The 13,051-nt window shown below is 44.8% G+C and overlaps 1 protein-coding gene across 1 annotated transcript in view; it reads right to left on the bottom strand.

The window, feature by feature from the left end:
- Window positions 1-286: 286 nt before the first annotated feature.
- The window catches only part of GATA5 (GATA binding protein 5), a gene marked incomplete at its 3' end in the record, with an annotated part of 39,944 nt that continues 27,179 nt past the window's right edge, over window positions 287-13,051 (bottom strand). Inside the window, exons 2-6 of the mRNA XM_081322850.1 lie at window positions 12,678-12,844; window positions 7,135-7,260; window positions 5,139-5,229; window positions 2,019-2,143; window positions 287-442 (exon numbers count right to left, since the gene is read on the bottom strand). Coding sequence (XP_081178976.1) covers window positions 287-442; window positions 2,019-2,143; window positions 5,139-5,229; window positions 7,135-7,260; window positions 12,678-12,844 — 665 coding nt within the window. The remainder of the gene's footprint in view (window positions 443-2,018; window positions 2,144-5,138; window positions 5,230-7,134; window positions 7,261-12,677; window positions 12,845-13,051) is intronic.

Genomic DNA, 13,051 nt, shown 5'->3' with positions numbered 1-13,051 from the left:
AAAGAGAGACTTGGGTCTGAGGTCAGGGCTCCCAAATCCCTTCCTTTTGATTGGTGAAAGAATATTCAACATTTAGAAAGTCAAAGGGCCAACAGAGTCAGCAGCAAAAGACGGCAGGCTGGGGGGTGTGGGGGGGTGTCACCGGCAGCCTCCATAGAGAAGGAAGGAAGGAAGAGGTATTTCCAAGGAACAGAAAACCATGCTGATTACAAGAAACCTGGCAGCTCCAAGGGATTAAAGTCCGGTGGGGTTAAAAAGAATTCCTCAGTTTTCCGAATGGAAGGCTTTAGGCCAGGGCCAAGGCACACCAGGAGTCTTGACGAGGGCCAACGCTTAGACCCAACGGCTGGGACATGGCAGATGCTGGGAAAGTGTAGTCTTCGGGCTCATACTTGAACTGGGGATGGGGGTCCTCCAGCCCGTTTTCAGGATGACTTGGAGCCTGCAGAGATCGGGAATCAGTCAGTGAGTTCATCCCCACAGATAGGGCGGCTGGCTGGCAGTCAAACGCCACCATCCCAAATCCTTAAATCTCCACCCAGGCCAGAGCACCAAACAGCACCAACCTGACTGGAGCAACACAAAAACTGTCGGCCACGCTACCACCCGCCTCGCTCCTGAAGCCTGGCACTCCACAAGCGGTTCCATCCACAGAGACATCGACCTACAACCAGCCTACGAACCCCTCAGGATCCAAATCAGCTGCACAGCCAGCCAGAGACAGCACTGACCTGCAACCAGCCCCACACAAGACCGCCCCCTCCCTCCCATCAGTTCATCTCCCAATGTCCCTGACCTAATGTAGCCTTCCCATCACAAGACCCATCAGAAGCCCCTCGCTGGTGACTCCCAACTGACCCGTCACAAGAGCCTCACTTGACACACCCACCCCTGAAGCCCTTAGAAACAGAAGATCACTGACACTGACATCCCCCTTAAACTCCGCTGAAGATGTTACCCAGCCTGGTAATGAAACATTTGGAAACCCAGGAGCTTGGAGAACGAACCTCCAAGCTTATCTTACATCTGAGCTACAGATATTTGCCGCTATTGCAAATAAGGCATTCTTAAGACCTTTGTTGGGTACTGTTCTGGCTCTTGTTACAGGGAGTCCTTGATATACAACCCTTCATTTAGTGCTCGTTCAAAGTTACAATGGCCGTACAAAAAAAGAGGGACTTGCAAGCAGCCCTTCCACTTACTACTTTCCCTTTACATTGCACGGTTCCATGATCAAAATTCGGGCTCTTGCAACTGGCATGTGTTTAGAATGGCTGCAACATGCCGGGATCAAGTGATCCCCATTTGTGGCTTTCCTAGTCAATGTGTGGGGGGAACCAGATTCACTTAATGACCACATGATTCACTTAACGTTGAAGTGATTATCTTTTAATAACTGTGGCCAAAAAAGGTCGTAATATTGGACACGACTCGGTCTCCATGGGTTACTTGCTTAGGCTTCTCAATTTTGTAGCAAATTGCTTTTTTTTAAACACACACACACACACACACACACACACACACACACACACAAACACACAAACACAGCTGTTTTTGCAATGTGTCTATTGAAAAAAAATGACATAAAGGTTTGCTAGGAATCCAAGTAGTTCCTCAACTTGCAACCATTCATTTAGTGACTGTTAAGATATACGGCACTCAAAACAAGTAGCTCACAATCCTTGCAAGTTGTGTGTTCAGAATTTGGGCACCTGGCCACTGGCGTGCATTTCCAGTGGTTGCTGAGTGACCCATTTGGGTCACATGATCACTACTGGCGACCTTCCCGGATGGCTTCTGATAAAATCAGTGGGGGAAAGTCAGATTCACTTAATGACTGCACTACTCATTTAATGACCATGGTGATTTATTTATTTGTCCCCGGCCAAAAAAAGCCATAAAATTGGGCGTGGCCCACTTAAAACCACCGCCCCGCTTAGCTACGGACGCTCCGGTCCCAAATTGCGGTTGTAAGTTGAGGACTACATTGGTGTCTGGTCCCTGCTGATTGTACTGACCTGGGAAGTTGACACTATTGCTTGTCCCGGATATTGTGGGGTAACGGCGGGTTCGGTTTTTAAAGTGACTGTGCTCTCTGAGTTTGTAAGTGAGGAAGGAGAATTGGTAGTTGAAGTTGTGGAGCCTGAGAGTGATAGAAAATATATATAAATATGTATATTAGAATGTATATATTAAGGAAAGCTGATCATGCAATTATCAATCCACAATTGTCTCATATGGTCATTCATTAGTATTTCACTGCTTTATACTATCCAGGGGTAGGCAACCTTGGCTCTTTTATGACTCGTGGACTTCAACTCCCAGAATTCCTGAACCAGCCGTGCTGAGGGGAAAGGGAGAGGTTTCCAAGCTGAGCCGGGCTGGCTCAGGAATTCTGGGACTTGAAGTCCACGAGTCATAAAAGAGCCAAGGTTGCCTACCCCTGCACTATACAGATAGTCTCCTACTCACAATCCTTCGTTTAGTGACCATTCAAAGTTATGGCGGCACTGGAAAAATTGATTGAAATCATTTTTCACACTTATAACCGTTGCGGCATCCCAGGGGTCACATGATCAAAATCCCAATGCTTGGCAACTGGTTCATATTTATGACGGTTGCAGTGTCCAGGAGGGTGACGTGATCCCCTTTTGCGACCTTCCGAGAAGCAAAGTCAAGGGGGGGGGAGCCCCTTAACAACTGCATTTATTATTAAGTTAACAACTGCAGTGATTCACTTAACAACTGTGGCAAAGAAAGGTGGCAAAATGGGGCAAAACTTACTTAGCAAGTGTCTCGCTTAGCAACAGAAATTTTGGGGCTGTGGGCCTAAGTCGAGGACCACCTGTATGACGATGAAGGCCAAATGCCATTCCATCTGGTTGTCTCCTGGTTAGGATTCTAACTTATCTTTCCATTAACCTATCCTAGTGCCGTTCCTGTTCCCATTTCTATTTTTAAAATCAATTTATAAGTTGCCACATTGATCAAAGGAGCTCTCTGCAGGCTCAGGAAAATTAAGCATTAAAAGCAGAAACCCTATAGTAAAAGGGAGATTATTCTCAGACCCTGTCAGTGAACAACACCACGGTAAAAAAACAGTTTAAAACAACTCTTTTGACACTGAGAAGGCATTGTTAGCATTGAAGGGGGAAGCCCGGCGTTTTCACAAATAAAACAGAAAACCTAAATAACTCTGAGTAACTTAATGAGAGTTACTGCGTTCAGTGGCCATGAAATACCATGAATACTTGCTAACTGCTGGATAAGAAAACATTTCAGAATTGGTGGGAGTTGAACTGAAAATACAGGAAGAGGGCAGAGGTAGCAGAAATCTCCAAAAATGTCTGCCCTACAACATTTTGTTTGGATTCCCATTTATTTACAGTCATGCTGCCAAAAGCACTCAAGAAGGTTTACGGTTCAAAATGACTGAAATCAATCTTTAACCATCATTCTTTGTCAGAGCTAGGCAAAATCATGGGGAGTGATCCATCTTGAAATTGCAGTGCTTCGGGCTAAGAATTTGGATAGGGCAAGGTTGAAAATAAAAACACAAATCCTGGTTGTCCCAGAGCTGCCAAAAATGTAGTTCACAAATCAGATGAAGCTAATAACTACCACCTAGGTACATCTCTAGAACTAAGATGTAAACTAAGATCTGCAAGCCACAATGGATGCGTTCACACAATACACTAAGCCAGCATTTCCCAATGGGACTCTTGCTATATGCATTGGGACTCCGTATGCTTTTATAGTATTCCAACATGTCTCGATCTTTCTAAACTGGACACAGCTAAGCTAAGCTAAAATCAACCAGACTACATTATCTGTTATCTGTTGGAATTCAGCCAAAGCATAACTTAATCAAATCTAGGTTCCCCCTCCTAAATCCTTATCTTCTTTCTTTCTGCTCGCCTTCCAGAGAATTTAATAGCACCAGCACCTAGACTTACATACCGCTTCATAGTGCTTTACAGCCCTCTAAGCAGTTTACAGAGTCAGCCTATGGCCCACCGCAGCTATCTGGGTCCTCATTTTACCAACCTCGGAAGGATGGGAGGCTGAGTCAACCTTGAGCTGGTAGGGATCAAACTGTTGGCAGTGAGCAGAGTTTATCTGCAATACTGCATTCAAACCACTGCATCGTGATGGCTCTAGAGAAACAACAAAACTTTTGGGGACTTCAAGATGTCTTCTACTGCAGTGGCCCCCAACCTTTTGGGCACCAGGGACTAGTTCCATGGAGAGAGGTTTTTCCATGGACCAGTGTGTGTTGTGTGTGTGTGGTTTTGTGTGCGGATAGACTTTGCTTGATTGCGCAGCTCAGTTGTCTGGCATTCTGCAGCCCAGTGCTGATCCATGGGCCAGGGGGCTGGGGACTTCTGTTCTACTGTTTTGAAAAATGCTATGCATTCTGAGAAGCAATAATAAAGATAGTCCCGACTTATGACTGTTCAATTAGGGACCGTTTGAACTTCTGATGGACCTCCTCAGGGCTATTTATAATCTAGATTCAAAGTTCCAATGGCCATCCATCCCACCCCCTCCCCCTGTATTTATGGCCCACTTGCTGCATCCCACAATCACGTGACCACAACTTACGAAGTTTTCTTGCTTGGAACTGGCCCCTTACTTCTGGTTTCCAGCCCCCCAAAAAACAAAACAAAAAAACAAACCATTAGGGACAATGGATACCTTTGATGACACCCCCCCCCCATGTTTATTTAACAGCGCAGCGATTTGCTTAACCACCAGTCCAAAAAAGGTTGTAAAATCAGATGTGCTTACACACCGATCCACTTAATGACCAGCACGACTTAACACTGTAATTGTCAGCTCAATTATGGACTACCTGTATCTCTAACAAATAGAATATCCCCAAAGTATTTTTTTTTCTTCAAGAGGCAACTGGACTCTTTTTTGGTTTGTCCTTGAAGATGTTTCGCTTCTAATCTAAAAAGAAGCTTCTTCAGTTCAGAGCTGAAGAAACTTCTTGGATGAGAAGCGAAATGTCTTCAAGGAAAAAACACTTGAAGCCTCTTGACGATGCACTTTTGGGACAGCCATGACTTGGATGACAAAGAATCTCCGCAGACATTTAGCTGTGCGCTAACAAATAGAATAATGAAACTTACTGTTTGCTGAGGATTTGCTTTTACTGACATTTTTAGGTTTCCGTTTTCTGGTCTGGATGCTTTCCTTTTTCATGGCCAGAGGTCTTGGCACCTTGACATAAACAAACAAACAAACAAAAAGGCATAAGCCTCCAATACTTTGCGTTTCTGCTTTAGGTGCCTAGAACACATTCTTTTCTGCATGCGGACCTGGAATTTGCAAACAATATATCTAACGTCCTTGTCCTTCACTGCAAACTGTTTTCCTCAATGGCAGTCCTTGGCTAGTAAATGAGTGAGGCACAATCTTTGGAAAACTTCCCAAATGATATATTATCTTCCCCCCCCACCCCAGTCCTCCTTCTCTGCAACAACCACACTGCCAATTCCAAGGGTGCTTTTTTCAGGAGGCAACTGGACTTTCCTGTTTTTCTTTGAAGATGTTTCGCTTCTCATCCAAGTAGCTCTGACTGGAGGGTGGGGAATGGAAGGATTTTTATACTCCTTGCAGAGAGCTGGTCATTTGCCTTCTTTTAGAGAGTCACTGAGGCCACTTGGAGGTTTGTCTGTGTCCTCAGGGTCACCTGAGCAGTGCAAATGGGTGTGGAGCCTTCTTGGCTGCAGGGCGTTTTTCTGCCTTGGGTCCCTTCACTGCTGAAGACAGGCACAGGGGATGAGTCTGTGTTGTCTGCCTTTCAAACTGAAGCGCAAATGGTTCCTGTAGCCTTGCAATGTTTTCTGGAAATCCATTCATACTCCCGCAGCACCATTCGAAGGGCGTTCATCCCGCTGCACTCTACAGGAGCCATTGGCGCTTCAGTTTGAGATTCAGTTAGCAACAGAAATTCTGGCCCCAATTGTGGTTATAAATCAAGGATTCCCCCATCCCCTGCTCAAGCAGGAGACCCTACACCCAGTGGTGGGATTCAGCCGGTTCGCACCGCTTCGGTAGAAGTGGTAGCTAATGTTTTGTTGCCCAGGCCCAAAACGGACTTCCAGAAGCAGCATCCACAGAGAACCGGTTGTTCACATATTTGAATCCCACCACTCTGACTGCACCTTCCCAGATAATTGGCTCTTTGGTCTCTTCTTAAAAAATTCCAGTGGTGGAACACCCACAACCTCCAGAGGCAAAGCCGTTCCACTTATTAATTGTTCTCACTGTCAGGAAATTTCTCCTTAGTTCTCAGTTGGATCTCTTCTGCCTTCTTGTCCTGCCTTCAGGTGCTTTGGAGAATAGCTTGACTCCCTCTTCTTTGTGGCAGCCCCTGAGATATTGGAACGCTGCTATCATGTCACCCCCTAGTTCTTCTTTTCACTAAACTAGACATGCCCAATTCCTGCAACCGTTCTTCATACGTTTTAGCCTCCAGTCTTCTAATCATCTTTGTTGCTCTTCTCTGCACTCTTTCCAGAGCCTCAACATCTTTTTTTACCTTGTGTCGACCAAAATTGAATGCAGTAATCCACGTATGGTCTTAGTAAAGCAGTACATACAGTAGCAGTACTGATGCTTCATATGATCCTGATATTATTATTCCTTTGTTGTTGCAACCTAGGATTGCATTGACCATTTTTGGCAGACGGTGGCTAGTCATGAATTTAAAAGACCCTTGCACCTTGGGAGGAAAGCTATGGCAAACCTAGACAACATATTAAAAAGCAGAGACATCACCTTGCCGACAAATGTCTGTATAGTAATGAAAGCTATGGTTTTCCCAGTAGTAATGTATGGCTGTGAGGGTTGGGAAAGATGGAAGGCAATAGGAGAAGGGAATGGCAGAGGAGGAGATGGTTAGATGGTGTCATTGACGCAATGAACCTGAATCTGGGCAAACTTAGGGAGACAGTGGAAGATAGGAAGGCTTGGCATGCTATGGTCCAGAGGGATGTGAAGAGTTGGACATGGCTTAGCAAACAAAATCCAAGCAACTATTCCTGAGCGATAATGACTGATAATCAATACATCAAAGTGTTAAAAAGGTAATAAATGCAGGAAATTATGCTCTCCTCTTACCCCATGGAGTTTCATGTATAATCCACAGGCGTTGCACACCGGCTCCCCTTCTGCGTTCCGTCTCCAGAGGGTTGTGTTGGTTGTGTGACAGTTAGTGCAACAAAGACCAGCTCGACGAGTTGAAGACTGCCAAGGAAAAGCAGAAAAATAGTCTTAAGAACAGAAGCACATTTTTGGAAGGAGCGGGGGGGGGGGGCAAGAAAAAATATATGATGAGGCATCAATTAGGAGGCAATCAAAATTAAAACCATTTCCCGAAACATGCAAAGCCTTGATCCCACATTAAAGACAACACAACTCATTGGAAGCAATAACAATCTGCTGAGATCATGTCTTTTTGCAGTGTGCATGGTTTTTTTTTCCTCTTTGAGGTTGTGACATACTCTGCTAATATCTCTTTAAATCCTCTTCCCTGAATTTAAGTGGACTTTTGCCAGAGAAATCTTTCACAAAGCACCAGAGGAGAAGCTCTTAAGTCAAAAAAGATTTAGCACTGTGTGTTCTCTCTCTCTTTCTCTCATCTCTTTCTAGCTCTCATGTATTTGTGTGCATATACACACAAATCTATCTGTCCCTCCCTCCCTCCCTCCCTCCCTCCCTCCCTCCCTCCATCCATCCATCCATCTATCTATCTATCTATCTATCTATCTATCTATCTATCTATCTATCTATCTATCTATCTATCTATCTATCTATCTATCTATCTATCTATCTATCTGTGTAATCCAAGCCCCACATGCTTTGATGTGTACCAAAACAACAACAACAAAAAAAAAACAAACAAACCCAGGCTTTTGCAAAATTCAAGAAAAGTTCTAGGTGCTTTCAGAGTTGTTTGAATGAGTGACTCATGAAAGCAGCTGCATTTTTGTTTTGCCTTGTGGTGCTAAATAACCATGCGAGTTAACCAACTTTTTATTCCTACTCCAAGGCAAAGAAATACATACGTGATAAATCAAAGGACAACTTTAAAACATAGCTCATAGGTTTTCCCGAGATCAAAGTTCATTGCATCGGCAAAAACTCTCTGCCTCTTTTGCGTTGAACGTTTTTAGAATTTTGAAAAAGAGAAGGCCCTTAAGCTGTGCAAACAGATTTGCATTAAGATCATTTCTCTGCTCTGCTCTGAAGAGTAGGAAACAGGTCCTTAATCATTCATTTAGTGATTGTTTGACATTACAGTCACACTTATGACTATTGCAGCATCCCTATGGTCATGTGATCAAAATTTGGGTGCTCGGCAACTGGAATGTAAATATGACCATTAGCTAGGAGAAGCAACTGTGAACATCTAAATGTTTCTACAACATGGCTACAACATCCAACAACCATCACCCTCGGTCACCCCAACAGGGTCTATGACAAATCACCACAGCCAAGTCACCACAGGACAACAACTCACCACAGGCCAATTCACTGTGGGACAAGAGTTACACCAATATCAAATAAATGGTTGAAAAAGAATTATTAAAGAAAGGATGCCAAAGGAGGGGAAAAAATGAAATGTGAATGACAAAAATTGAAATGTTTTTGCATTTTTAATTTTATTTATTTATTTATTATTTATAATTGAAATGTTTTATTTATAATTTTATTAATAAAAATAATTAAATTGAATTGTTAAATTGTCCCGTGGGGGAGTTTTTCCACAGCGAGTTGGTTGTGGCAAATTGTCCTGCAACAAGCTGGCTGTGGTGAGTTGGCTGCAGCAAATTGCCTCATCCCGACCCAAACAAGAGGATACTGGGAATTGTAGTTCAGCAACAGTTGGAAGGCTCCCGTTTCCCCGCTAGCCTGACCTTTCCTTGACATGCTGGCTGTCAAGGGACAATTTTTGGGTGGTGGGGAGGATCTCCACAGCACAAACGTCTCCAAAAGACTGCTTGCAAAGCTACTATCCTCCTTCGACAGGCTGACCCTCGTCTCGCTTCAGCTCTCACTTCAGGTGCTTCAGGAGTACCTCGCAACCTTTGCGAGAGAGAAGGCCTCGGCCTGTGATGGTCATAACCCAGCTGGTTTGGAAATTATGTACGCGCCGAAGAATTCCATATCTGTTTACTTTACTATTAAAAACTTGGGACCACAAATGATAGATGAAGTGAAAGAAGCAGGAACTCAAATGCCCAGCTCGGCAAACTTCATAGCACGGATCAGCATTTAGAGAAAATGGATGACGTGACAAGGCAGAGAAGACAGTTCAACATTCAGATCGCAAAAACAGTTGTGAAAGTAGAAAAGGCAGCCATGGTGGAAGCTGCCTTGAGGCTCTTTCCTGGCCTTGCAAAAGAGTTGTGGTTGGCTTCTTCTAGCCGGACTTCATGCACCTCATCCAATGCACCGAGAGGTCGCCCTTAGCTGATACAGATAGTCCTTGACTTACAACAGTTCATTTTAGTGACCGTTCGAAGTTACACCGGCACCGGGGGGAAAAAGGGACTTAGTACCGTTTTTCACCCTTACGACTACTGCGGCATCCCCATGGTCACGTGATCAAAATCTGGACGCTTGGCAACTGACTCACGTTTTTTATGACGGTTACAGTCTCCCCGGGGTCATGTGATTCCCCTTCTGCGACCTTCCAACAAGCAAAGTCAGCGGGGAAGCCAGATTCACTTAACTACCGTGTGACTAACTTTAACAACCAGTTCTCATATTTGATGCAGGCCTGGGCCTCCAATGCCTAGAACAGATTTCCAAAAATGGCACCCTGCACTTCCGGTGGGCTGTTCTAGGCCTGGGAGGACTCCTCCAGGCCTCCGAGGCCTAGACTGGACTTCTGGAAGCCAGCTGGTTCTCCGAATTCAGGTAAATTTAGCTATCAGTTCATGCAAACCGGCTGAATCCCATCACTGGTCACGGCTCACTACCAGGCTATGGCCTCTTGGCCATTGGGCCGCATGAGTAGCTGGGCAGTTGTAAAATGGGGCAGAATTCACTCAAGAGCTGCCTCGTTTAGCAGTAGGATTTGGGGGCTCAATTGTGGCCGTTAAGTCGAGGATTATCGGTGTGTTACAGCACACCGCCCTTTAAGGAAGAAGCCTGCTCTTCTAAGCAGACTTGAGCAACACATTCCTTTGTTTTGACATTTGGCAACACCAATGAAATGGGGAAAAAAAAATCTGTTTGGCTAATGGAAAGCGGGGGGGGGGGGAACCCTCAAATCACTCCAATGTTTTTTCCAGAACAGAGAGTGAATTTCTCCTCCTTCTTAGGTCTCTGTAAAGGGTTGACCTTGCCCGAAGTTGCTGATTTCATTGCCGTCTGTTTATACAAAACCAGGCTGAGTCCTTAAGCAGAAAGCTAATCACCAACTGTCTAAAACAGCCCAAATGCAGTTGATAAGCCCTCTGCATGGTGAGTTTCCAAGTGTGTTTATTCAAAACACGCCCAGAAGTTTCACCCGCTCTCTAAAGCAAGAGGACTTTACCGGTGATGCCTTGCTCCAGAGGGTTTCCCACCCCCCACCCCCGCCTCCCTTGTAGTTTATTGCAAGAGAAGAAAAAAGGAAAATAAACGCAGAGAACAGAGATCCAAGAAGCGGATCAAAACAATGACATCCTCATCCCAAACAAGAACAGAAACACAGCTCTCATGTTGTAAGGTTTTTCTTGATTCAAATAAAAACACTGCTCGTTTGGCTCTCTGAAGACTGCAGTGGAAGGAGGGACAGGGAAGAAAGAGACCACTGAGACATCTCCCCTTTTAATAGTTTTATCTGCTCAGCGTTTATCTACTAAAGGCCAACTACAGGAGGCACATGTGAGGTTTCATCCATGGGACTGTACAACCCCTCCTCCCTACGTCTACTACAAAACATACTTTCCCCTCTGGTTGCTTTCAGTTATACACACTTCAAAGGCCAAAGAGACATTATCAAGACTCTGGAAAGTTCAGTGTTTTAAATTTCAGTAGGGGGGGTCTCAAGGACGAGGGGATATTTTTGCAGCCCACGTGGCATGATCTATTCTCCAAACAACTGAAGGTGGGGAAAAAAATGCTATGTTCTTGAATGTTTGGTGAGTAACCCTGGAGGACGTGCAGACACACACACACAACAACACACACACACACACACACTCTGCTAGAATGAAGCGAGAAGCTTCGAATGGCAAAACATGGACCATTTACAGCTTATCTTGGCCCATGGTTTTTCCAGGCTGAATCAGTGTGGTTTGAGCACATGTGAAGCCTGAGCAGCGGAGGCCGAGAAGCTGGCTTGTTGGTTTTGGTTTGATGGCCCACTTTGTATCGGTTTGCAGAGCACAAACAATTATTTGAGGTACAAACGGTGTAAAAATATTCTGGAATTCTCCCTCCTATAACCTTTATTGTCATTGTTTACTGTGAGCACACTGGCAAATGTTACAAATTCTGTTGCCTGCTCTCAAAATAAAGTATATATCAACTCATACACATACATAACACACATATACACATGCTATATACAATCTGTATCTGTATCTGTATATCTCTCTCTCCATATCTATATTTATTTACCCCTGTACATATATATTCATATATATACATATACATGAATGGGAGATCTGTACACAGGTAGTCCTCGAATTACAACCATTCACTTAGTGACTGTTCAGACTTACAACAGCTCTGAAAAGTGACTTATGACCACTTTTCACACTTCTGATCATTGCAGTATCCCCAGGGTCACATGACCAAAATTCAGAGGCTTGGCAATTGGCCTGTATTTATGACAGTTGCGGTGTCCTGGAGGGTCATGTGATCACCTTTTGTGACCTTCTGATAAGCAAAGTCAATGGAGAAGTCAGATTCACTTAACAACCGCAATGATTCATTTAGCAACTGTGGCAATAGGGCAAAACTCACTTAACAACTGTCTTGCTTAGCAATGGAAATTTTGGGCTCCCTGGTGGTCATAATTCAAGGACTACCTGTATTCACAAGGTTTGTGTCAACACCACTGCCCGCACAACGCTTGCGACAACGGTGGCACGAGGGAGGGTGAGCATGTGCACACTGCCCAGCTACTCATGCGGCCCAATGGCCAAGAGGCCATAGCCTGGTAGTGGGCCGTGACCAGTGATGGGATTCAGCCGGTTTGCATGAACCGATAGCTAAATTGACCTGAATTCGGAGAACCAGCTGGCTTCCAGAAGTCCAGTCTAGGCCTCGGAGGCCTGGAGGAGTCCTCCCAGGCCTAGAAAAGCCCACCGGACGTGCAGGGTGCCATTTTTGGAAATCTGTTCTAGGCATCGGAGGCCCAGGCCTGCATCAAATATGAGAACTGGTTGTTCAGTTATTTGAATCCCACCACTGGCCGAGGCCCATAGTTTGGGGGCCTCTGCTCTATAGGCAAGGGAAATTGCTAGATGCTTTATATATGACTGGCCAAGATCAGCTTTTCCCTTATTATTTCAAAAACCTCCAAGCATGGAAATCCCATTTCCCCTCTCAGACTGAGGGTGTCAGGACAGCTAAACACATGTTAGAGATACTATCAGCGAGTGTGGAGGATCCTTGAAACATTCCTAGAAAAGCAACAACTCAGCCTGAGTCAGACTTACCAGTCTTTTCTGTGGCTTGATAAGAGGCCTGTTGATCCCATTCATTTTGTGATAGAGGCCACAGGCATTGCACAGATAATGCCCTGTGCCATCTTTCCTCCATAACGGGGTGGACATGGCCCCACAGTTAACACACTCTCGGCCATCGGGGAATTCCTCCAAGAACTCTGAAATGAGGGGGGGAAAGAGAATTGTGAGAACTGAACCTCGGGTAGCATCACGTCAACCCTTGAAGGAAGATCGAAATTGCTAATACATGCAGTCCTCAACTTACAACAGATCATTTACTGACCGTTCAAAATGACAAGGACACTGAAAATCAACGACCTCTGACTGTTTTTCACACTTACGACCATTGCAGCATCCCCATGGTC

Source organism: Vipera berus, assembly GCF_964194415.1.
Source record: "Vipera berus genome assembly, chromosome: 3".
NCBI lineage: Eukaryota > Metazoa > Chordata > Lepidosauria > Squamata > Viperidae > Vipera > Vipera berus.
This window is presented reverse-complemented; position numbering and strand designations above follow the sequence as displayed.